Source organism: Marmota monax, unplaced genomic scaffold (assembly GCF_021218885.2).
Source record: "Marmota monax isolate L192 unplaced genomic scaffold, Marmota_monax_Labrador192_F-V1.1 WCK01_AAM20220418_F8-fsc00029, whole genome shotgun sequence".
In the NCBI taxonomy this organism is placed as follows: Eukaryota; Metazoa; Chordata; class Mammalia; order Rodentia; family Sciuridae; genus Marmota; species Marmota monax.
In genome coordinates this window covers 6432596-6460397 of record NW_026693024.1, presented here as the reverse complement: position 1 = coordinate 6460397, position 27802 = coordinate 6432596, and the positions used below count along the sequence as shown (strand labels likewise).

At 39.1% G+C, this 27802-nt stretch overlaps 1 protein-coding gene across 22 annotated transcripts in view; it reads right to left on the bottom strand.

Moving 5' to 3' along the window:
• The window catches only part of Fars2 (phenylalanyl-tRNA synthetase 2, mitochondrial), a 512601-nt gene that overhangs the window by 313931 nt on the left and 170868 nt on the right, over positions 1–27802 (bottom strand). For all 22 annotated transcript variants that reach the window (XM_058582377.1, XM_058582368.1, XM_058582373.1 and 19 more), the window contains one exon: positions 24484–24615. In XM_058582377.1, the coding sequence (XP_058438360.1) occupies positions 24484–24615 (132 nt within the window). The remainder of the gene's footprint in view (positions 1–24483; positions 24616–27802) is intronic.

The window sequence follows — 27802 nt, the reverse complement described above, 5'->3', positions numbered from 1 at the left end:
TGGTGGAAGAGCAGGAGTTTGAACTTTTGTCTGGGAGACAGGGAGGCATATGAACATTTGGAATGTTACAACTAGAAGCTAAACCCAATAGCAAGGAAGACTCTGATCAAAGCCAAGCAGGCAGGTCACCCTCAGGCTTCCTTTCTCAGCTTTTGTGCTGGTAGTACACACACCAGGAATTGGGGACAGACAGGGATTGGGATTGGGATAGGGATAGGGATAGGGATAGGGATAGGGATTAGAAACATCCTATCCTCTCTCAGGGCCATGAGAAAGGTACTAGAGGGAGCCATTCCCACTTGCCACATTTCAATAGGTCCTACTAACATTCCTACCATCTCTTCACTCATCGTCTTCTCCAGCAACACCATTTTTAAATTTGTTCTTTTTAGATACACATTACAGTAGAGTGTATTTTGACATATTGCATAATACACGGAGTCTAACTTCCCATTTTTTGTGGTTGAACATGATGAGGAGTTACACTGGTCATGTACTCATACACAATCATAGGAGAGTAATGCCCTATTCATTCTACTGTCTTCCCTGTTCCCATCCTCCCTCCCTTCCCTTCATTCCCATTTGTCTAATCTAGTGAACTTCTCTTCTTACCTCTAACCCTGCCTTATTGTGTGTTAGTATCTGCACATCAGAGACAATATTCAGCCTTCAGTTTAGAAGGACTGGCTTATTTCACTTAGCACGATAGTCTCCAGTTCCATCTGGCAAATGCCATAATTATATTCTTGTTTATGGCTGAGTAGTAGTTCATTGTGTGTGTGTGTGTGTGTATACACCACATTTTCTTTATTCATTCATCTGTTGTAGCCACACCATTTTAATCACAGAACTTTAAATAAAACTGGTATGACTAAATACTATTAAACCTTTCAAATCTCCCAAGAAGCTAGTAGGGCAAGAATGTACACTTGTTCACACTCTGCTGTATCTCAAGGATATAGGATAGAACCAGGCACACAGAAGGCATGCAATAAATACTTGTTAAATCAACGAAGCTAGATGTAAGGAGATGAGCATAAAATGAGACTATAAGCAATTTGACATGCCATCTCTACTTGCTTCCTTGTATAGACGAGAGATTGAGCATCAAAGATGTCACAAGATTACACTAGGGTCACAATGGCAGCCAGACAGTTTATCAGTGCATTGAAAATTTGTTGTCCAGGTAGGTTTCCTAATGCTGCATTTAAAGCTCTTTTTACTATTCCACATTCTCTCTGAATTTTGTATTTTCAGTGACCTATAATTAATAGCAATAAAATTAGAAGGCAGAAGTTTATAGATCAACAAAGAAGGTTATTCTAAAAATGTTTAAAACCTCCACAACATATAGTATTGAGGTAATAAAAACAAATTGGGAGGAGGATAAGAGAACCAACCTGATTTCAGGTCAATGAAATGAAAGCCACACTCTGTACTTTTACAACGCTGCTGCTTAGAATTTCTGAGATTACTTCCATTACTCTGCTTTGAAATTGCTCAGTAAACTACATCAGACATTACTAGACTAACACTCTCACAGTCTGGCCTTCCCTGCTAGCTCCCTGGAGACTAACACATACCCAAGCTTCAAAAATCTTCCCTTGGCACTAAAAGTGTATATATTTTGAAAGGCAATAAATAGAGGCTCGTGTCATCTTTGGAATAGCTTTTTGTAATATTCTGCAAAGATGTAAAAATCAAAAAGCTGCATGGTAACCATCTGCAGGGTAAGAAACAAACAACAAATAAGCTATAACCAAGACAGTTTTGAATGAAGAATGGCGAAGCGAACCTCCTCGCAATGATGCCCTTGTTCAAAAACAAGTGTTTCTGATTGCCAGGTCAATGGTGAAGTCCCAACAAGGGCCTTGTCCTCATAGCACTTCCAGTCTTGGGAAAGGGAGGCTAGAATGAGAGACAGTAAATAAAGTGGTAACCTCAGTAAGTTGTTACCTGGTGATGCAAACCAAGGTGGGGAGGGGTAAGAGGTGCTATGGAGCGGTGTCACCTGACCCACCCAGGCAATCCCAGCAGAAGGAAGGGAATACTGAAAGGCCTGCACAGTGGAGCACCAGAGCTAGGAAGATGGCAGGCATGTGTGGCTTCAGAGGTCAGGACCAAGGCAGAACTGGCACAACTCCAAGGACATATTAAGGATATTGAACTTCATTCAAATAGTAATCTTAATAATTGTGCTAAAATTCAAGCTGTGTTAAAAGAATGAATAACCTGTATAACAAAAATATTGATGCTGCCATTAAAAATACACACATATGTGTGTGTGTGTGTGTGTGTGTGTACATACACACATACAAAAACAAATCCTAAAGTATTTCTCCTCTCAAACCTCTCTGGGCCATGCAGCCCACACTGGTCTGATCATCTAATGTCTAAGTTCATACAAAGCAGTGAATCAGGCTCTCCACCAGCATCCCTATATGGTTATCTAATTACTCAACTCTTTCATATAACTTCCTTCCATTTCTTTATGCCTAGACTGCCCAGTGAGGCTGTAGGCTCCTTTGAAAATTCTTACACAGTTTGGTGGTACCTGGAGCACCTGGCAATCTGTCATATACATAAGACTCCTCAAGTACTCACTCACCAAGGGAGCAAGAGGTAAGAGACAGTGGTGTTTGGAAATAATTTGCAGAGTTGGCTCATAGAGATGTTTTACAATTAACTTCATCATGTGCTAACTAAGGCAAATCAAATTCTGTTACACTAGTAAAAAGAGGCTAAGGAATGTCAGAAGGAATATTTTCAAATTCAACCTTATTTATTTTTTTTTTAAGATGCTCTGTCTCAGAGATGAGAGGGAATTTCCTCTTAGCTTTCCTTGTCAATATACTGCATTTATGCCAGGCATGCTAATGCATACCTATAATCCTGTGACTCAGGAGGCTGAGGCAGCAGGATCTCAAGTTCAAGGCCAATCTCAACAATTTAGCAAGGCCTTAAGCAACTTAGGTAGACCCTGTCTCAAAACAAAAAATATTTAAAAGGGCTGGGGATATAGCTTAGTGGTAAATCACCCTGGGTTCAATCCCTAGTACTGGGGCGGGGGGGGGCGGGAGGGTGACAAGCATATTTAGTAATCCCTGAAAGAAATAAATTAGCATGTTTTATCGTGCAGACATTGTAGATACTCATACATGATTATGTCTCTCTGTCTCTCCATTAGGGAGCTGATAATCAAATCTACATCTCTTTGTAGCAACTGTGAGAAATGTATTTTTATTTGTTACAACCTTAGCCTAGCTTTTATTATTTTGCTATTCTTATTTTGCCTTTACCTTCTGCCTCTCAATTTGCCCAGATGTATCTGTATCAACAGATACCACTAGCTTGTAGCCTTTGTTGAAGAATGTCCTAAAATAAATCTGTAAATAAATAGGCATACAATGTTTCCCTATTTACTTTATTGTAAACTCTGCTATAAACCAAGGCCTCAGTTCTATGCCTCAAATTTTCAATTCTGTAAACATAATAAATATTAAAATATTATTTGAAAGTTACCTTAAGTGGTATTTTTATGTCTCAATTAACATTTTTGTAGGTATGCTACATTAGGGATAATAGGATAAAATGGGTTAATCTGATTTTCATTCATACATACAGGGACTAGCTTCACTATGCCCAACAAAGTTTCTGGACAGTGACAGATCAGGTGACTTCAGGAGCCTATTCTTCAACTTTTCTGTTTTCCTCTGCCCTTCACAACATGCACTTTATCTGCTGATCACTGGGTCCTGTCAGTTCCATTTCTCCAGGTCTCCAGAACCTCTTTTAAATTTCTCCTGCCATAGCCATAATTCAAGTTCTCATCATTTCTTTCCTAAGCTTTTGGAGGATGCTCCTTGCCAATCTCTCCACATCCCAACTCTGTTTCATCCAATCTATCTTTCAGTACAGAAGTAGAGTTTTTGTGCCAAAATGCATGCATCCATCCATGTATTCAATAAATGTCAACTGAGTACCTGAGCCCTGGCAACAACAAAAAAAAGAACCAAAGAAACCCATCTCCTACCTAACATAGCTCCTAAATAGTACAAAAGTAAAATAAGAAATTAATTATTACTGCACAGTTTGAAAAACAATGCTAGGAATGCCTAGGTTCCAGTCAGGAAACACTGAACAGTGTGCAAGATACATTCAAGAGCTCCTTGGCCAGGCTGGTGGTGCACACCTCTAATACTGGTGACCCAGGAGGCTGAGTCAGGAAGATGCCAGTCTATCAACTTCAGGAGACCGTATCTCAAAACAGAGAAAAAAAAAAAAGAGGAAAAAAAAAAGAAAGAAGGGAGGGAGAGAGAGAGGATGCAGCTCCATGGTAGAGGTTTCTGGGGTTTAATCCCCAGTACAAAAAATAAAAATAAAACCTCCTGGGAGCATGGATTAACTATGGCAAGTGTGAGAAAGAGCGTGCAAGAGGTGGAGGTCTGGGCAGGAAGGACCTGACAGGTCACACTGATCTCACCACATGATTTCTGTTTAGAAACCTTCACTTGTGTCCCAATCCAAATCCTTACATGTGGCCTCAGTGCCCCAGGATCAGGTCCAGTTCCCCATGTAGCTTTCCAATCCATTCTCAATTCCTAGTACAGTGCCACACTTCACTGCACCACACTTCTCAAAGATTACAAGCAGTTCATGCCCTCAACTTGACTCAAACTGTCCTCCTTGATCACTGGGTGCCCGGTCTCATTCACATCACTGAATCTTAAACTCCAAATCCAGCTTTCTTCCTTATATTTTAATACCACAATCAATAAGTATGAATTATGTTTCCTACCCTCAAGGAGTTTAGAGCCTTGAAGAAGAAAAAGGTTGAGCTGAATAACATTTAACTCTAAAAGATATGGTAGTAATATGTGATAGGCACTTCTATAAAATAATTACTTAATTGCAATAAAAATATATGATGGGAGGTCAGTTGTTGGGGTTGTATACAGAATGAGATTATGTTTCAAAAGAAAGGTAACACTTAAACTAATCCTTGCTGGTTATCAAGGGTCCAACCAATCAGAACAGATAACAAATACCAACTGTATTGCAATCATTTCAAATGTCTTTTATGTACTTTATAGTAGAAACTCAAAAAATTCCGGCTGAACAAATAAACCATATACAAGCAAAGTAAATTCCAAAATAAAATATTAATCATGCAGAACGTTACCTTAACATTATGTCTCTTAATTCCAAGTAAAATCTAGAGAGAACTTTAAATCAGTACATTCTGAGGCCAATGTCTCCCATAACCTCAAATACAGGGTCAGGGCCATCATGATGAAAAGTCTCACTGGCCATTTCTCCATTAATTATAAAAGTATGCAGTACACTCGAAATCCCTAATTCTCATGACAGTTCAAGAACCATCATACTGACTTACTTGAGAATTAAATACTAAGCAGAACATGTTTCCTGGAGAGAGGAATAATTGAATTTTCAGGAAATGCAATGCAATGTTTGTTCATTCTATGTAAACATATACAGATTGCAAGCAAGGCTAGATTAATTCCTTCAAAGCACACTAGATTTCCACAAACATAATGAAGCTGTCTGAGGTAATAAAGCCTTGGAAGTCAACATTTGACGACTTTTTCATTTATTTCCCTATACCTGAAATGGCAGGATAAAAATGAGATTAAAATATAGGACTTTAATACGTAAATTAATCCAAAAGTAACTCTTCCAGGAAATGTACAAAAAGCTCAGAATGAAAGCAAACTAAATATGCATACACAGAAATGAGCAGTGACCTAGAAAGCCCTGAAATGTTTATACCACCTCCAATCATATCTAAACACTATGTTCCTAGCAGTTGGGCAAATTCTTCCCCAAATCCTTCCAAAAGGGAAATTGAGGCAAAAAAAAAAAGAAAGAAAAACACAGACAATGTAGGAGACCTTGAATACCTTCAATCACCAAAGGCCTTTCAGAAAAGTTGGAAGAGGTGGCCTAAGAACACAGATGGAATGACTGATCATAGGACAGATGGAAGTAGGAAGTCCTAGAGGCAAGGAGATCATTAAGAAAAGGTTGTTACAGAAACCAAATGTGCTTAATCTCACTTCTCTATCATGACTCGCTGTCCTCTTGCCTAGAACAGGAATCAGCAAATTATAACCCACAAGCCAATCCGGGCCCCTGGCCTCTCTGTGTACAGCATGCAAGCTAGGAATGAATCTTACATTTTTAAATAGTTGAAAAATATCAAAAGAAGAATAGCAGTTCATGAAACATGAAAATTATATGATATTTTCTGAGTCTATAAATAGTTACTGGAGCCCAGTCACACTCATGTGGTCACCTGTGTCTATGGCTACTCTGCAGACTCACTGCTACAGAGATCAGAGGGCTGTCCCTGCTTCAAGTGCTTATAAGCCAGCTCTTTGCCAAACAAGTTTGCCTACAGCTGGCCCAGAAGACACTTCCCCTTCTCCATTCCCTTCACCAATCTTCACTCATTCTTCAACTCTCAGATTAGGAGGCCTCTCTGCAAACTCCCCCAAGTTACCAGATGCCACCTCCTACTGTTTGCACAGCATCTGTACTGCCCTCCTCACAGCAGGCCTGCACCACACTGCCCCTGCACCTTAGCCTGTCCATGATGGTGAGGTCCAGGAGCCCAGGGACCATCTCTCTAGCCTTCTATCACTACTTAGCAGTACCACGTATCTAGTAAGTGCTGATGAGTGAATGAGGTAAAGACCAGAACCATACAGAACTTTCTCCTTACGCCAGTGAATTTCAACACATTCAATAGATAAAGGAAGCTAAAAAAAAAAACTTTATACTCCTTGGCCCTCCTCTTCCTTCTGATGATTTTTCCTACATTATTCTAATTTCATGACTTTTAAGTATACGGATGACTCCAAAAACTTTGGTAGAGCTCTCTTACACTCTAGGATTTTTCATGCCCTACTATCTTCTAGATATTCCTACCCAGGATGTCTTATGAATACTCAGATTTAAGAAGCCCACAGCTTGGGTGCAACCTACATACCATTCTGTCTCCATCTTGTCCAAAGGCAGCCTGACTCCCCAAGGCTACACTTGGCACTGTCCTCAACACCTGCCTTTTGTTCACACATAATCTCCTTTCAACCCACACATAAAATATGGCTGCTTCACCTCAGGTCTACTAGTTAGGCATGATGTCCGTATACTTTGTAAATACATATACTCTATGATCTATAGTAATTCCACTGTAAGAAATGAATGCCATGGATACACATGCATTTGAAATGTGACATATGTAAATAGCTACTCAAACCCTCTTTTCAAGAAGAAAAGACTGAAATCAACACAACAGGTTTATCAACTGGGCACTGGTTAAATACATACACAAGAAAGCACCATGTACCTGTGAATAGCAACAAATATGTTAGGCCTTCTAACATTCAAACATGTCTAAAATACACCAAAAGTCAGGTAAAAAAGACGTAAAGAACATACTAAGTTTGTCTTTTTTTTTTTTAGAAGGAAACATACTATACTTGCATTTAAAAAACTTGAAGTATACAAAAATACTATAAATCTCCAACAGAAGCAGCAAAGGCAGAGGAAGGAAGAATATAACATACACAGTCACATACACACATAGCAGAAGAACACGTTACCTAGAAAATAAATTTATACAATACAAGCAGGGGATGTCTTCCTCCTACTCTATCATCCTCTTATCTGCCCAAGGAAATCCCTACTGGCTGCAGTAACCATAGCACTGAGTCCACACTCTCAAGCTCTGCCTACAAAGCCATTCACACTCCAGGTTTCTCAAGATCTCTCTCTCCCCCACCATTGCTCTCTAACTGCCCCCATACTACCCTAACTATATTGAAGTTCTCTGTCCTCAAACACTCCAGATCTTTTGGAATTCCATATTTTTCAAGGTGCTGTATCTTCTGCCTAGAAGTCTTATCTCTTCTGCCCTGGCAAATTCCTATGCATTCTTCAAGATCAAGGTAAAATAACATCTTTTCATAATGTCCCTGGCTCCCATGAACTCACTTGTCACCTGATATGATAACTTATCTGCTAATGTGGCTATTTATGTGACTGTCTCTCTCATTAGTTCCTTGAGGGCAGGAGTTCGGCCTTATTTATCTTTACTTGCAGCTATCCTTCCCTGTGTGGTGATATTGCAGTGCTGAAACCTTTAAGAGGTGGGACCAAGTGGAAAGAAGGTAATTAGGTCACAGCAGATCACCCTCATGAATGGATTGATGCTGTCTTGCAGGAGGTGGGTCATGTCTTGTGACAGGAAAAAACAAAGCAAAGCAAAAACAAAAAACAAACAAAAGAAAGAAAGACTCAGACAATGTAGAAGACCTTGAATACCTTCAAATTTCTGAAGGGTTTGTAATGCAAAATAAAAGACCTTCAATCTCAGTCTGGCCCTCTTACACTCTCTTGTTTCTTTGTTACCCCACATGCCCCTTCTACACAGAGCCAGTTCTTTCCAATTCTCTGCCATGTTGTGACACAGCCAGACAGTGACACCATGTTGGGCCTTTCCAGTCACTGGAATGGGAACCAAATAAACTTCTTCTCTTTATACATTACCCAGTGTCTGGTATTCTATTACTACAACCCAAAACAGCTAAGGCATTTGCAAAGCATCCACCTTGCCAACATATGCTATCTGACCTGCCCAACCCTATACTGAAAAATATTAGATATATTTTGTCTTTTCATGTATTACAAAGTGCATTCACCTATAAAGTGCACTTTCTGAATAAAGTCCTTAAAGTAGATATTCTCATTAGTCAGACAATTATTCAGTGATATTCTCATCATGTCCTTCATTTGGTTATCTCAGAGATAGTTCTAAAATTGTAATTAGTCATTAGCTGAATAAACATAATAGACTAGTTTAGTGGTTCCTGATATTTTTTAAAACATAAGATCCTTAGAGAATCTAATAGAAACTATGATTACTCTATTCTCTGCTCCCCTCCTAAAAAATGTCCCTACACAATATATGCAAAAGGTATATGACATAATTTCAGGAAGTTTACGAAGTTGATGAAATGTGAAGTAACTTCCAAGAGCTTGTGTACATTGGGAAACCTGCAAGCAGACTAAATGATCCCTCAATTGACATCTTCATTATGCCAAGATGTGCCCACCTTACAAACAAAGTCTGGTGATCATGGCCCAAAGTCACTACCATCTGGTCCTTCTTTCTCCCCTCCCCCACAGCTTCAGCGCCTGGTCTCATCACGTGGACTCTAGAGTGCTCACATGGTCTCCTAGCCTCTGAACTGCAATTATTCCATAAGTCCACCAATGCCAGTTTCCCATAGGTCAATCTGATCACATCATTCTCCTACTTAAAATCTTTCAATGGCTCAGTACTCCTGGAAGACTGAGATTGAAGGTCTTTTATTTTGCGTTACAAACCCTTCAGAAATTATCTATCAATCTGTGGTAGTGGGAAATGAACCTAGGAATACTTTTACCACTGAACTACATTCTTAGGCCTTTATTTTTAATTTTCAGACAGTCTCACTTAGTTGCCCAAGCTGGCCTCAAACTCATGAATCTCCCACTTCAATCTCCAGAGTTGCTGGGATTAGAGGTGTGCTCCATCATACCCAGCTAGATCTCCTTGACATGATTCCCAAGACTCCTGGCGTGTTCCAGCAGTCCACACAAGTCAATCTTCCCAGAACACATTGAGAACCCTCCACTCCACGCATCCCTATGTACAAGTAAAACATCTTCCCTTTCCTCTGTCATCTGACTTACTCAACCTTTAGTATTAAGTTCAAGTATGACATTCAAGTGACGCCTCAGACTCTTGAGAACTGATTCCTCCTTCAACTGTTACCACAGAATCTCGGACATAGTAGCTGACCTGTCAGTCTCCACCACTGGACTGTGAGTCCCTCAAGGCAGAAATCACTCCCATATCCACAGCACCTAGCACAGAGCCTGCCACACAGACATTTAATAAAGGATTGATGAAGGAATCAAAGGTAAGAGGAAAGGCTGACATTTGTAATAAGTTTGAAATATGCATAATGAATTTTGAGGACTTTTCTTTCCTGAGCCTTCAAACCCCATAAATCTGCAATTGCCAGAACTCCAAAGACAGTCTAAAATGGAAAATAGGTGTTGGGGGTTTGTTTGTTTGTTTGTTTGTTTCTTAATAAGAACTTTAACTTTATTTATTTATTTATTCCTTTATTTTGGTACCTGAGACTGGTCTCAGGGGTGTTTAACCACTGAGTCATGTCCCCATCTGATTTTTTGACAAAGGATCTCACTAAGTTGTTTAGGACCTTGCTAAGTTGCTGAGACTGGCCTTGAACTTCCCATTCTCTGCTTCAGACTCTCAAGCCACTCAGATTACAGGCATGCGCCATCATGCCTGAGCAAAATAGATGTTCTTTTCATGTGTTGATATCAGCAGCTTACCTTACACTGAAGACACCTCTCAGATAAAATTTTAAAATTTCTCCTTATAGGTAGACACTACTTTCCCAAATTACACTTCTTTTAACCTCTTACTTTATTGTCAACCCCTGCAGCCAAAGGATGAGCACTTTACTAAGTCTCCATCCTGGGACATGCTCAACAAAAGAGTTTATTTCGTTAAAGAGTTCTATGGTCAAATACATTTGAGAATGGCTCTGTACTCTCACTTGGATCTACCTCTTCCTAACTCAGATACTTTCTAGCAAAGAAAGCATCCAACTTTTTCACCCTACCATTTTCCACACCTGGTTGACTATGGAATATTGGGTGTGCATGTGAATATGCACACATAGAACCTAATAGTATTCAATTCCTGAATTATGCCAATTGAAAGTCACAATCTGGCATAAATTATGTCTAATGACATTGCTTCATTTTTTCCCCATGGACATAAAAATGTGGCCATTGCAGAAAGACATTGCTTCCAGCCTAAAAAAACAGAAATGAACCTTGAAAAAAATGACACAAGAAAAATAACTTAGCAGATTGTGTTTATCCCCACAGTACCATAAATAATTCCTAAACTTCTAAATTGCCTTTTTGCAGGGGAGAAAATAAAATTGAGCTACTGGGAACACATCACTACCTGCTTGCAAAGCTACAGTGATCCCATAAAGCAAAAGTTCCATAAATAGTTTAAATAAAATTCAATTACATGAACATCACTTTTTCTTTCTTTTTTTTTTTTTTTGGGGGGGGGGAGTGGGAGTATCTCTGAGAATTTCTTTAAGGGGGACAAAAAACCTGATTAACCAACTACACATACCAAAATCCCGCTGGTATGCAATTTTTCATGTGATGCTATAAAACAAAACACAGTCCCCTATGGGTTTGATTAATATTAAAAAAAAAAAAAAATCTCTGGGATGTTTAAGAGAATAAAGCTTAGGATTTGAGAGTTAAAAATAAATCTGAAAATTATCTTTCAGGCCAATCATTTTATAGATGAATAAACTGAGACCCACAGGACTTGACCAAAATCTCCAGCCCAGCTAATGGCCAGGCCTATAGGCTACATCTTAACTTCAAGGCCCAGGTGCTTCCCACCACACCAGCTTTGTTAACTGGGAACTGCAGAGCTGCTGAGGGCAGAAAGAGCCAAGAGCCAGCATAGAAAACTAGGTCAGTTTTCCTCAACACTGTGCTGTTTCTATGATCCTGCAGAAAGAAGAATAAACACTGGAGGGGTGGGGTGGGAGGTATATGCAGCCACCTATTTAGTTTGCATATGTGTACTGACTACCTGTATATGCTAGGCAGGCATTGTTCAAGGAAATGGAAACAAAAGAATGATCAAACCCCCCAAAATCCCCATCCCAATAAGGTTACATTCTAGTGAGTCATAATCTTCTACCTGAGATGGTTAAATTTAGACACCTGGCACTAAAACTTTAAAAAGGCTATATTTGAAATACAATATGTTAGTTGGTGTTCCATTACCAAAACAAATACCTGCAATAAAAACTTTAAAAGAGGTAAGGTTTATTCTGACCCACAGTAAGCAGGTTTCGGCCCATGATTAGTTGGCCCCATTGCTTTAGGGCCAAGTGGCACCATGATGCAGAGCACAAAGCAAAGGAAGCTTCTCACCTCATGTCATCCAGGAAGTGAAAATAAAGACCAGCGGGGAGGGGTCCCAATATTCCCTTCAAGAGCTTGCCCCCAGTGGCCAGAAAACTTCCCCCAAAGCTCTACCTTGTAAAGGTTCCTCCACCTCCCAATAGCACCAAGGGCTGGGAACAAAGCCTTGAAACACATTGGTCTTTGGACACACTTATCCAAACCCTAGCACACACACATATCCATCCACATGGACACACACACAGGTACACACACGAACTTCGGGAACTTTCCAGATAAACCCTATCCCTAAAATTCCTGACTGGTTTAGGAGACTATCACATACCATTCTAAAATACTCTGATTACTATGCAATGGCCTCTATCCAGAGAAAGAGAAGTAGAAAAGGTCAAGATTTTTCAACCACCCTCCTCAGGGAAGTAGAGAGGAAATACCTGAAATAAGTGAATGAATTCAACAGAATTTTCTGTGAAATGATATCAAACAAGAGAATCTCAAGCAGACTATAAGCCCTTGGTAAAAGTGAGGAAGTAGACATATGACAACCACAGCACACATTTTATCAGTCAGCTACAGCTGATCAGCAACCACTACCAAACCTCAGTGGCTGGGGCTGGAACCCAGCTGCTCCAGCCTGGCTGGGCTCATGTTAGGGGCTGGGTCAGGAGCAGTCCGCATGCTTCTCAGCACTGAAACCACCAGGTGACACAGGGCTTGCTCACCTCATGAAGAAGTGAAAAAAGGCAAAAATCACTGCCAACTACATTTCAAGCCTCACTACAGATCACATCTGCTAATAACCCTATTAGCCAAAGAAGTCACAGGACCAAACCCCACATCAACCGGGCAGAGAAGTAAAATTCTCCCACAGCAGAAAGCACTTCAAAGTCATGGAAAGGGAGAAGTGAAGAACCGGGAAAAATAATGGAGCTTAATGAAAGAAATGACCATTTTCAACAATACAAACGGGCCAAATGTGCATACCCCTTACTTAGACACTCACAATCTACCTTACGTGCTGCAGAATATCAAAAGCCAATGGTTGAACTGTGTCACGGGGGTCATACTTTCAGGTATGCTGGGGATAAAAGGAAAAAGAACAGCTTCCTCCTGGATGGAGACAGACTGGAAGATTAAATGGCAATAACTTTATACAGTGCCAAATATACAAAACTTTAACTTTGAAAAGAACACTCTTCTCAGAGGGTAGAATCTCTCTGCTTTCCAAAAATTATGCTGCCAACAGTATGCGACACATATCCTAACAGCTGTAAAACATCAGAAGAGTAGACACACACCGCAACTTCAATCTAGTTGCGAAAACCGTTTATTACAGAAATAGAAATATTTGAGGGGTGACATAGATTAGAAGGAGGATTAGGGAGAACTAGAAAATATTCCAGGAAATAAATCCAACTCTGTGAAAATAGTATAATTGGGGTCCCGAGGCAAGCTCGGAGCTACATTTCCTAGTCAAACAAGGGCATCCTAGAATATGCTTTCCAGCCAAGAGAAACTGTCACATAGGGTGGGGACCAAATCTGACAGAATACTGGGAGAGACAGAAGGTGAATGTCTGAAAGACATTAAATATTTAGAATACCGATGCTGGAAATATGAATGATATAGCAATACCATCAGAGACTTAAACTACCAGAATCAAGCATGACAATCGGGGGGTTATCTTCACGGAACTTGTCAACTTACACCCACTCATATTTCCTGACAAAGTACCTTTTTTGGGAGAATGATATGATATAAAGAAATCTACAGCTAGCCAAGAGAAAAATACATTTTTTTTCTTTTGTGAAAAAGTGTCAAGAAAAGCCACACAACTGGAGCATATAATTGTAATACATACAAATGACAAATAATTAACATCCAATATAAATGTAGATTCCTACCAATTAGTTAAAAAAAAAAAAACAGAAAAATGAGCCCTAATAGAAAATGAACTAATGTCAAATAAATAAAATGTAAAATAAATGTCAAATGTGTTTGACCTCAAATGAAATCAGGCAAAGACAAATGAAAACTGCAGTAACTTAAACCAGCCTGGCAAAAATAAGTTGAACAAGGTCAAGTGTTCAAAACAACATAGACAATGAGAACTTTCACAGAGAGGTTCACGGCTGGGTCAATAAGGAACGGAACTTCAGGAAACAATTTGGTGATATCCAATAAAGCCAGAGATGCTCAGAGGTACTGACTTAGCAATTCTACTGCTAGATAAAATATACCTCAGAGAAACTCTTATACCTATTGTCTAGATGTACAAAAATGTTCAACAGGAGCAGAAAAATTGGAAACAATTAAATATAAAAAAAATAAAAAGAATGAATGAATAAACTATGGCATATTCATTCATCCAAAAGAACTTAAGTACTGAAAAACAAATGAACTGAATGATTTCATAATGTCACATGGAAAATAAGCTGCAAATTACTGACAGTGTGATTCCATTTGTTAAAAAATACACACGCAGATAAGTTAACTTGAATATAATACAGCCAGTAAAACTATAATGAAAGTCAAGATAATGACACAAAATTCAGAAGCAAAACTGTTCGCAGGTGAGTGGTGAGAAGAAAAGAGTGAAGATATTGCCAGAGGAGATACCTGGGGGACTTCAACAGAGATGACAATAAGGTTAGCATTTGGAGAGGAAGACTACAAAGAAAACACACAGAATATATTTTAGCACACTTTCAAGTGCCATTAGAAAGCAGACAGAGCCAAAAACTTCTGGAAACATGTCCAATTACACTAGTGATCAAAATAAATAAATAAATAAATTGAAACAACACCAGTATAAAATGTCTTTCCTGTTATATATAAAGAGTAAAGAGACTGAAGGTGTTCGGTGTTGCTCTTGAGACTGTGGGAAAATAAGTGCTTTCAAACAAGGCAGGTAATTTTTCCCAGAGTACAACATATTTCTGTAATGCATGTGGCCATAATTCTACTTTCATAATCTTATCCCAGGAAAATACTAAGGCATGTGCTCCTCTCTAGACCTACCGTCAACAACATACCAACATGGGAGAGGTTGGCAAGATGGCTGCATGGCCATTAGCAACGACAATGCAGGGCTGGGGCTGGGGCTCAGTGGTAGAGCACTTGCCTAGCACATGTGAGGCACTGGGTTTGATTCTCAGCACCACATTAAAAAAATGAATAAGTAAAATAAAGTTATTATGTCCACCTAGAAATAAAAATTTTTTTAAATGACAATGCAGATGGATATCTGGTAATATCAGAGCACAGTCATGTTACAGTCCCTGTAAAACTAATAAAACAGTTAAAAGTGTGATTCTGTTTTTATAAATATATATGATTTCTCCACATAGTTATATGTGATCATTATATATACTCTTAAGATTTGTAAAGTGTGATAAGTGATCGTGAAATTACTTCTCCTTAATTTCTAAATTAACCAGATTAATTTCACATCAGAAGATATTCTCACCAAATTATTATCAGTTGGAAAGAAGAAAAAGGACAGATTTACAATATTTGAAAAGACATCTCTATTCTGACAGCTTGAAAATACATCACAAGGAAGAACTCCAAGACGGAACCTACACACGAGGCTGACACATGTATTTCCTTTTTTAAAAGGGCAATAGAAGGGTCCAGACTGATTGAGAGGAAGGAAGGCAAGTGAGGAAGGTGAGAGAAAAGGAGATGGGAGGAGGGGAGGAGCAAGGGAGGGAGCTGATGGATCTTAGCCTCCATTTGCTTTGCCTCAAACCTGCACTAGGATTAATTCTGATTAATAAAGTTGAGGGATGAAATAGACAAGTGGCACCAGTACAGCAGAGTTTCCATGACACATGGTTGTGTCATGCAAGTCTTCTCACCCTGGATGTCTGTACAATGCACCCTGTAGTTTGGTCCACAGTAATGGGGTGAAAGTCTCCCTGTGGTTAGAACTAAAAGCTCTGGGCAAGCCCACAAACAGAAGTAGAGAACTCTAGAAAGTAAACAATAGGAAAATGATGAAGGAGAGGCAAAACCGGGAGAGGTAACATCACAGCGTGAATTTTCTATTTCATTTTCTGGGTGGGTTTTTTTTGGAGCGGGGAGCTAACATGATTTTGCCCCAAAGGTGGGTCACAGTTGTGGAGCTGCTTCACACCACAGGCAACTAAACCTCAGAGAGAAGCCTATTTCTCTACATACAGGTAAAGTGCTTCTCCAGCTGGAAATGAAGGGGAAATTTTTGGAATGGAGAGACCAGAAGGAGAGGCCATAATTCTATCCCTGCCGACGACACACAAAGCACAAACTCAAACCACTGCCACAAGTTTCAAACCAATCCCCAAAGCAACCACATACAGAATGGACACAAATCAGAGTAGCACAATTCTACCAATCTGAATCACTGCCCTTAGAAAGCAAGGTCTGAACCCCACCAGGTTGCTCATTATCAGTGACCACAGGATTACAGCAGGGCCCAGTGTGTCCCCAACTCACCATCTGCAAGATCCAGCACACAATACAACATTATTTGACAAAGAATCAAGAAGATATGATCAGCTTTCCACAGAAGTCAATCTTAAAACGACCACTTGTTAAAATTATCAGATTCTTTAAAGCAACTATTTAACTTTGCTCTAAGTGAAGAAAAATATGCTTGATAGCAATGAAAAATAGAAACTGTGAAACAAAACCAAATCCCATTTTTAAAATAAACAAGATCTGAAATAAGAAACTTATTTCAGAGAAGTCATCAATGGTACATTTACCTCTAACCCTATTGACTTTTTAGGCTAAATTTTGCTATTGAGTGTAAATACATACTGGTAGATTTAAATATTTTAAAAAAGGAAAAGAAGAAACTTACAAGGCAGCAGAACGGAGACAAAAGAGGACACTGGGGACAACATGAACATGGATCCACAGAAACTACCTGGTCTGAAAAACAGAGAGTAAAAGAAGTGGGAGCAGGAAAAGTGAATAGAGTCTCCGGATATCCTAGAGCAAAATCAAAGATTTAACATGAGTATTAAAGAAACTCAAAGAAAACAATACCTCGAAATATCAAAAGCACACTGCTGAAACCACAGACAGAGAAAAAACTCCTGAAAGTAACTACAGAAAGATAACAAGAGTATACACAAGTGAATAATGATAAAAAGAAATACGTTTTTTCCTTTAGAAATCATAGAAGACAATGAAAAAAGTCATTAAATAACTAAGAGGAAAAAAAAATCCATCAATCCAGTATTCTAAATTCCATAAAAATATCCTTCAAGGTAAAGAGGAAATAGATTCATGCTCGGGCAGAGGATCACTAATGAATTCATCACCAGCACAGAGTCTATAAGAAATGCCAACCAGAATTTTTCATACCAAAGGGAAAAACTATTAGAAGAAAATAAGAATCTTTGAAAGTGAAGGAAGAGCAAGAAAAATGGTAAATAGCCAGACAAAAACAAAAGAATACTATTTTGGTATTAAGTACTTTAAAATGCATATGACTATTTAAAGAAAACCATGTTCACACTAGATGAGGTTTTCAACATACGCTGATATAACATATGTAACTATACCTAGGGAGGGAGGAAAATAAGGCTGGGATTGATATTTTAATGTAAATAAAACAGACATCAAGTAAAAGAGAATCAAATATAAAGATAGATTTCATAAAGATAAAAGGAGTAATTCCTCCAAAAAAAAAAACATAACAGCTATAAAAAAGGCATGCACCTAATAATATAGCTTCAAAAAAACACGAAGAAAAATGACAGAATAAAAGGGCAAAATAGACAACTCCATAATCATAGTAGAAAATACTTTCCCGAGCAACTGACAGAATACTGAAAGAAAAAAAAAAATCAGTAGGCACAGAAGACCTGAGCAACACTAGGCAATTACTTTGATGTAAATGACATTTACAGAACTTTCGACTCATAAGTTTCTTCTCAAGAGAAATGCAAACATGCCCTCGCAAAGGCTTTTATACAAATATTTATATCACTTTCACACTGAATTGCCCCAAACTGGAAACAACCCAAATGTCCACCAACAAATGAAAGGATAAACAAACTGGAGTTGTCTATACAATGAAACAGTACTCAAAATGTAGTGAACTGATACATACTACAATTCTATTTGTATAATATACAAGAAAAAGCAAACTAATCTGAAATGACAGCAGCTATACCTGCCTGAAGACAGGGCCGGAGGGAGTGGCAGATTGCAAAAGAGCACAAGGATACATTCGTCGGTGATAAAAAATGTTCATCATTTTGATTGTGGTGATGGCTTCACAGGTATATAAAAATAAGTCAAAAACGGACAAAACTGTATACCTTTAAAATGTGTATTTCATTATACTTTATACCACAATAAAATTAGGGAAATATTAACCCTATCCTAAAGACAAGGGGGGGTATAAAGTTTTGAGTGTGGGTCCTTCACAAGAATTACATGGGATAGTTTAAACCATTCATCCCAATCCCCACACAAAACTACAGACTCTGATATCCTATGAGCAGACAAGTTATATAAGCTCACCAACTGATTACTAATCACATACCTGAAAAAACACTATTTACGGCCTAATTCAAAGGCCATCTCCCCTCTGAAGCCTCCAGTAATTCAACTAACATAATTACCTCTTTTCATTTCACAAAGCTTGCTCTCAAAACTGGAACTTACGTAAAATTGATATAATCTTACCTGCCTGTGTTTGTCAGCTTTCCATTACTGTCACAAAATACCTGAGATAATCAACTTCTGAAATAAAAGGTTCATTCTGGCTCCCAGTTAAAGGTTTGAGTCTATACAGGATTGATTCATTGTCTTTGGGCCTCAGTTAGGCAGTTCTGATGGGAGCATGTGATAGAGGAAGCTGCTCACAATAATGGTGGCCAGGAAGCAGAGAGAGAAAAACAAAAAGGGGCCAAGGTCCCAATATTCCCTTCAAGGACATGCCCCCAATGATCTAACTTACTTCCACCTCTTAATGGTTCTACCACCTCCCAACAGCACAAAGCTAAGGACCAACCTTTAATAAATAGCATTTGAGGGGATTCCAAATCTAAACTATAGTAGCACCCTACCACCTTTGTAAGTTTTCACAGGCAAAAAGACATCCATTTTTTTGTAGCTTCCTCTATGTATAGCATCCTGCCTTCCAAAAAGAGATGCTAAATATATTAAGAGTATGTCTGCTTGTATCTAGCCATGCCTTGTTTAGTCTTGGCCTTTGCCATTTGAAAGTCTGCCATCTTAGACTAATAATACTAAACCATATATGTGCATGTTGAGTTTGGAGAGAGCAGATATCAACGAGAGGACTAAACTGGAAATAGATTCACACTCAGAAAAGGAAATGCAGTGTTGTACATGCCAACTGTGCAACCAAAGAAAGACAACGTAAAGAACTCCCTGGGAAGAGGAAACTAACGTGTTCTGAAATGCCTGTTACAAAGACCTGTACTGTCTCTACCCAGCCTGAATGTCACCTGCACAAAGTTCTGACACAGTCTTCTCTAATCCCTGCCCCTCCCTGTCACTCTGCCCACTGTTCCTCTACTGCAAATATGTGTATTTTATGTCTGTGTGATGTTCTCAAAGGTAAAGACAGTACTTATTCTATTTTCCACAGCCTTAGAAGGACTTCAGGAAATATGTGATGAATGAATGAACAAATAATGACTGTTTAAGGCTGGAAACTTTTCATGCATGTTTCCCCAAAATGTCATGTTTGAAATTTTAATGAGGATGTAGGGAACTGGACTCATTTTGTAAGTTATGTTCTACTACACAGCTTTTTCTCCCCCCTTGGCCTACTTAAAATCTTCTAAACTTTACAGGGGCTCAGTAAGTGGTAAATTCCTTCCTGGCACAAGCACGGCCCATAGTCCTCACTGGGATGGCTTTAGATATCTGTGCTCCACATACCACATGAAAGGGCAGAAGCAGCCTGAGTCAGTCCAGTGAGGAGTAAGGGTGTAATATGTGGGGACCTGGCTCAGTGCTGTCCTCATAACACATCCCTGAGAAAAACACAAGAAAATGGTCACTATTCATCACAAATACTAACTCTAAGGAATCTGAAAGTAATGGGGAAGATTCTGCAACTTAAGGAAGAAGAAATAAAGTAAGATTCCACAAGCCCTTAGGAGGAGCCTCATTCCATGCACAAAAACATACACAGGCCACTGTCAACTTCAACATGTGAGAAAATGTTGACGCTGTTTAAGTGAGTAATCTAACTCTAAATAAATCACTCTATCACAGAAGGTGACCCAAGTGGCAGAGCCCTTCAGAGGTAACAATTTACAAAACAAGTGAAGTTTTATTTGCAGTCTGCCTCAGTAGTATTGAAGTAGTCAATACTACTTCAAACAACTTATCTGAAATCAATTTTATCATTCCCAATAATGCAATCCACAATTTGGGTATCATCATATCATGGTTAACTGTTATCAAAAGGACGTGGCCAGCAGGTATGGTGGCACACACCTGTCATCCCAGCAACTTAGGAGGCTAAGGCAGCAGGATGGCAAGTTCAAAGTCAATCTCAGCAATGGTGAGGTGCTAAGCAATTCAGTAAAACCCTCTCGCTAATACTATTTTTTTTTAAAGGCGGGGGGAGGCGGGGCCTGGTGATGTGGCTCAGTGGTTGAGTGCCTTTGAGTTCAATCCCCAGTACTAGCACCCACCCACCCCCAAATAAAAAAAAATGACTTGGCCAAGCCTCACTAGCAATCTAGCCATTTGATCGAGATCATCTTTCTCAGGCTTTATAAAAATGGGAATAATAGCACCTACCATAGAACCCTTTCATTAAGGTGAAATGTAAGAAAGCATAAAAAGCATACTTTTTTGTAAATCCAGCAGCTCAGGAGGATGAGGCAGGAGGATCGTGAGTTCAACCTCAGCAAAAGTGAGGCAATAAGCAACTCAGTGAGACCCTGACTCTAAATAAAATACAAAATATCGGGCTGGGGATGTGGCTCAGTGTTCAAGTACCCACAAGTTCAATCCCCGGTACCTTCCCCCTCCCCCAAAAAAGCATGCTTTCTAAGATGCTAGCCTACAGGAAGGGCTCAAAGGATGTCTGCTGCTACCATTGCTCCAACATCCTTGGTTTCTGACTTTTAGTACTTAACCTAATAGAGTTAAGAACCTTAAAGAAGGAGAATTTAGAACCATCAATTTGTCTCTTAGAAGTTCTCTTTGAAAAAGAGAAAGAAATGGGGAGGAGAAAGGGAAGTTGAAAGAAGGGAGAAGGGAGAAAAGGAGAGGAAAGAAAATGCAGGAGAAAAGACTAAAATAGAGAAATGATGTACAGGTAGCCTGTCTTTCTTCAGGCTCTAGGAACTTCGAAAACAGAAAACCAACTGTACTTGCAAATAATGTCTGTAGTTAGAAACTGCCAGGCAAATCGTTTAAAATCTTCAACTAGAGAAGTCAAAACACATTCAAGTCTAAAAACAGAGCAGAACTTTGTCACAATAACTTCAAGTTCAAATAGCAAAACCTATACAGTTTCTTTTATAAAAGTCACCTCTTCTATTTCTTTATTCTCCCTCCCTAGCAGGATATTTAAATTTTATGCATACAATTTCCCAATGACTTGAAGCACATCCTACCAATACTGTGAATCTCCGAAACATATTTGCATGTTGGGTGTCTTTTTTTTTTTTACTTTGCCATTCCCTTCAAGAATACCTAACATGGCTGATTTAATTGTAGAACAGCAGTTTCATTAATGATCAATAATAAATTGGAAACTTGTTCAGATAACTATATTCAGCCAGTTCTTTTGTGAATAAACCTCGTAAAAACTATGAAGGAAATATAAGAAGGCACAAATCCAAGTGACAACTGATATGTAAGTTGATCTCCCTTCCTAGCTTTATTAGCTCTGGCCTTCTGACAATAGGCACTTCTAGAAGGAAGCCTAGGAGTCCTTCAAATCCTTTGTCTAAAAAACAAAAGACCACAGGGATATTTGAAGTTAGCTCCTACTCAAGGACAGACTAAATGTTACTCCCAGTATTCTGTGTCTTCTACTGAAATGCACACGCATCTGATTTTCCCTTTCTTTCAGTTTTTTATTACTTTCTTTTCCCTCTAAAACCAAAAACTCAAATTTAGAATCACAGATAGAGATGGGTATAGATCAAAGAGATAACTAGTTCCACTTAGTTAGAAATTGATCTACAACATGCAAGATAGCCTTTTTAAAGTATTTCCTGTTGGTATATAGCTCTAACCATGAGAAAAATCTTTAAATATTAATTTCAACTGAATGTATGCTGTGTGCTGGATCCTTTGCTAATAAGAACATTATAAATATCATCTTAATTAATCTTAGTAACAAAACTTTGAAGATGGGGTCACTGTGTCCACTTTAATTTTGGAAAGACCAAAGATCATAGGTAATAAGTAACTTGCCTGAAGAGACACAGTTATTAATTGAGAGAGCTGTAAGAAAACCCTAGGGTTTACCCAAGTGCTGGCCTCACAATTGTTACAGGCCTTAATTTTGATTTCTGTCACCACTCTCCTCTAAGATGGCCCTTCAAATATTCAAAAACTGCCTGTGAAGCATTTGGTCTCCACTGGGGGTTCCACCACCTTCCTCAGTAGAATGGAGAAGAATCTGTGAGCTTATTAAGTCTACATCCCTACATAGAGGAGACCTCAGAGTAAAACCAAGGGGAAATCTGAATGAATCCACTAGTTCCATTTGCTTTTAGCTATTTGCTTTGATGACCAATTTTACAGGTCACACAGCAAAGCAGTATAATCCCATCAGCTTTGCTATCAGAAGCTCCTCTGATGGATGGTCACTATGGTAACAATTGTTTAAGCAGTTTTTACGTGGAGGCTGCTTTAATCTTTCTTAAATCAGTTGAAATTGCCAACCATTTACTGGGGCCTACAACAGTTGTCTGATGGGTGAGAATCTTTTGACTTCAGAGGGCCAAAAACCCCACACACAGATCATGCTAACTCTGCCATTTTCTGAATGTGCTTCTAAGGAGCCACAAAGTTTTAACAATACACAAGCAGCTGACCAATGAATCTTTCCTTGCCTCCAGTCACCTTCTCTGACATCTCAAACCATCCTGCTTCTTTATCCCATAAATACCCCTGAACCCTATCCAAGGGAGGTAGATTTGAGATTTGGGGCTCCCACTTCCTCAGCATAGGCATCATGTGAATAAACTCTTTTGCCAAACTTGTCATTTCAGTGATTGGCATCCTGTGCAGTGGGCAAAATGGGGCTCACTTGGTAACATGTTCTAGTCAGCTTTTTTGCTGCTACAACTAAAAGATCCAGAACAATTTTAGGAGAGAAAACATTTATTTAGGGGCTCACAGTTACAGAGGTCTCAATCCATAGACAGCAGACTCCATTCCTCAGGGCTCAAGGTGAGGCTGAACATCATGGAGGAAAAATGTGACAGAGGGAAGCAGCTCACATGATGATCAGTTAAAAAAAAAAAAAAAACAGAGAGAGCTCCACTTGCCAGATACAAAATATATACCCCAAAGCCATGCCCCCAATTTCCCACCTCCTGCAGCCATGCTCTTCCTGCCTTTAGCCACCACTCAATTAATCCCATCAGGTGACTAATTCACTGATTGGGTTAAGGCTCTCATAACCCAATCATTTCTTCTCTGAACCTTCTCACACATGAGCTTCTAAGGGACATCTCACATCTAAACCATAATATAACAAGGGTAAGAGGGAGAGCCAGACATCCAGTTTCCCAGCAAATTCTTTATGCACCCTATCTCTTCAGAATCCCCTCATCTTCTAACTCCATGACCACATTATCCCATCTTTACCCACATTTCTTAGTCACCCAGGAAGATTGCTCTTCTCCATTCTGCTGAAGGCCCCATGACCAACCTGGAGAAGAATTTGTGGGCCCTTTAAGTCCACACCCCTACAAGGAAGGGGACCTAAGAGTGAAACCAAGGGAAAATCTGACCAACCTGGAACCACAACTGCCCTCCAAGGCACACAGCAAATGCCCTTCTATAGGAGCAGGGAAAAGGAACCCAGGACAATCTCCATTTAGTGCTTACTGCTTACACATGGGCTTGGAAGGAAGTCAGTTTAGAAGACAAACTGCTCGAGTATGACATGCATTTAATTGCCTCTGAGGCAATCAGAAAGCAACATATCAACAAACACAAAATCAAGGTACAAACCAGAAGCCAGGTTCTGATAAGAAAGATCTCCAAAGAAGCTTCTGCAAAATGAGATGTGAGAAAGTTGGTGTCAGATATGTCTAGTGGGTACCACGGAGAGAAGGATAGCAATGGAGGAATACTACGGAAATGACTGCAAGTGACTAGGAGGTTACTTGAGGAGAGAAGGTTCCTTTAGAGAGCCTTTCAGTAACATGTGAGATTCTTTTCTACCTGAATTGACCAGTTGCTGTTCCATCACCCCACAGCCAAGAACTTCTAGCCATTCTCCGTGGAAGTTGATCTCCATCTCGAAGGAAGGATGAGTAAAAGGAAAGTAGCAGTCCACCCATCTTATCTCCAACCCTGCAGAGATGACAAAGAAAAAAGAAAGAGCATCATGAGGCAGTCTACCCTTTCTTGGGATCAAATCTGCCCTTCAGCAAACGACATCAATTACTACATTCTGAGTAAAATAAATAGCAAACAAACTAATTTGCAACATGTTAGGGTAAGGCAATAAATCTTATAACTTGTGAATAACTAGGCATGTCTTTCCAGATATGAAAAGCACTGTGTGTAGTTCTGGGACCCTCTAAAACCAAATCAATCACTTGTCAATTTCGGCAACCATTTGGCAAAGGAAAAAATTAAGTCCAGATCATGAGAAAGCACGCAATTCTCTCTAATTTCTAGAAATGAAAGTGACACCATTTCAGAGTTTTTTAAAAAATTATATTTTTGCTATACTATCCTCCAAACATGCATACCCACTGATGTAAGAAAAATTATGAGATATCCTATACTTACTTACAAGGGCCAATGGATGGGGTATGGGTAGAGATAAGAGAAGTTAATCCGTTAACATTTGCAGGTGAAAGCAAAACAGACTGTTCCATTTGCCTGAATGTACACTAAAGTCTTGACTTAAATCCCATCCTGGCCAACCACCAGGGCTCCTGGTCCCCTGCACTCTGTTTTAGTATAAACTTTCTGGACTCTCAACCCCCACTCATGCAGAAGCAATGGTTACTTGCCTATGGACTGCCCTATCATCCCAAAGCTTTCTCAGTTCAACGTAAATGACAAATATCTTCCTTACTCAAATCTGCATGCTTTAAAAAAACAAAACAAAAGAACACTCATAGCTCTGGTCCACAGGACCTATTTCCAGCTGCCATCTAGCCCTATTTTTGGTAGTTTTAGGAAATTATTCCAGGATCTGGTCCTTTTTTCTGGTTAGCACCTGCAATGGTGGTATTATTATTATTATTATTAGCAAAAAAAATTTTATTTAATAAAAGAAAGACTAGTTCACTTAAAACAGTGAAAGCCTGCAAAGATCAGATGTCATTTAAATGCCGAAAAACCATGTGAGAGGTCACCTGGCAGCTCCATGCCCACGTTCCAGAACACAGAAAGTGAGCATTTGCAAATCATTGTGCTCCTTGCCCTTAGTGGCAGGGCTCTCATTTTCAGGCAATTCTAAGGCCTTGATAAAGGATCCAATTTTCAAGGGTAACATACCCTCCCATAGGAATCTAAAATACCACATTCTCAGTCAAGACTATCCTATGGAAATTAGAATGTGAAATGAATAAAAATAATAAAAGCAATAAAAAATTGCTTCTATCTATTGAGCCTTTACCATCCCATTTCACAGATGGGGGGAAAATTAGAGAGGTCAAGTATCTCACTCAAAGTCACAAAACTAGCAGACGACTGGCTACATCTAGGTCTGTCCACTTCCAAAATCCAGATGCTGACAATTAAAAAGTAACTCTCTGTATCTATGAATCAAAATTCAAATGAGAGGAGAATTATGAGACACAGGTCTTTTCCTGTGCCCCAAATTCCAAAGAAGAAGGTTGATTTTTTTTCTTTTCAGTTGCACTTATTTAGTTTTAGTTGCATTTATTTTCCTAGCTACCTGCTATCTATGGCAAGCATTTTAGTTTATAATAGTAAAATATTTTCTTTTTATTATATATGAGTATAATAAACATTAAATTGCACATGTGAAAATTTGATAAATGTCGATAAACATATACATCCATAAAACTGTCACCATAATCAGGATAATGCCCATATCCATCACCCTCAAAAGTTTCCTGTGCCCCTCTGTAATCCTCAGCACCCAACTGCAGTCCCCACTTATTCTCCAGGCCTCCCAAACTCCCAAGAAACCACAGATCTCTTCTGTTGCTATAGTCAAGCTCGCGTTCCCTAGAATTTTATTAAAAAGGGAATCACACAGAATGTAATGGTCTTTTGTTCATCTTCTTTCACTCTGTATATTTTAAGATTCACCCATGTTGCATAAAGCTGTGATTCATTGCTTGTTATTGCTGAGTACACTTTGCAAATACTTTTTTCATCTGGGAAAAAAAGATGACCCAGTTGCTGGCCACTTAGGCAAAGTCCCCAAGTTACCCAGGCAGTCCAGACTTTTCTGTGTGAAGCTCATACATGAAGAGCAGTTGTTTATTTGCAGCTATATTTGAGAAGATATTTGTACACCTGTGTGTCTGCCCTTCTTTGGGACCAACAATCCCCTATCAATATTTTCATAAAAGCACCAGAGACAATCCTGCTAGCAAACAGAAATGTGTGAAGCCTTAGGACATAAAACTGAGACCAGAAGGACCAGGAGACGAAACAATTTTGAACATTCTTTTTTGTAACTCCTGGCAAGTATCAAATTATTTTATGAAAATAGTTCAGAAAAACAAATTCTATCATGTAGCTTTTTATACTGGTTTGACTTTTGCCAAAAATAGCAACAGCACTAAGGAATAACATCATAATTTCTTCATCATATCATTAAATATCTAAGGGCTCAGAATAGAGTAAGTGCATTCTGCACCAGTTAATTTCCCTGTATCAAATTTTTAAAATTCCTTCAAATAGGCTAAATAGAGTTTAGTTTATATAACTTTACATCTCACACTAATAACATCTTAGGTTCCCCCAAGTATGAAAGAAAAATTTTCAAGACATTAGTAGGCACTCAAAATAGTCATTTGTTGAAGCTGGGAGCAGTGATAGTAATGCATGCCTATAATCGCAGCAGCAGCTGGGGAGGCTGAGGCAGGAGGATCACAAGTTCAAAGCCAGTCTTAGCAACTTACCAAGGCCCCAAGCAACTTAGCGAGACCTTGCCTCAAAAAATAAGAAGGGTTGGGGATATGGCTCAGTAGTTAAGCACCCCTGGATTCAATTCCTGGTACCTAAATCATCATCATCATCATCATCATCATCATCATCATTTCATGTACTGATTAAAGTCATTCCATGATCAATCATTTTAAGTGCTGAATACCTGCTGAATACTGTCTCATGGGAAGCGAGGTCTCCATAGAGACAGGATCCTATTTACACAACATCTGTGCTGGTGCTGATGGGACAGAACAGCTTAAGAATGAACTGGAAAGTGATGTGAGGCCTCTTCCCCTCTCCAGAAACTTTTCTTTTCTTAATGTCTTTTACTTAGGGCATTTGCTTTATTGCTTCTATGATTAGGAAACAAACTGTAATTTTGGGCTGAAATTGT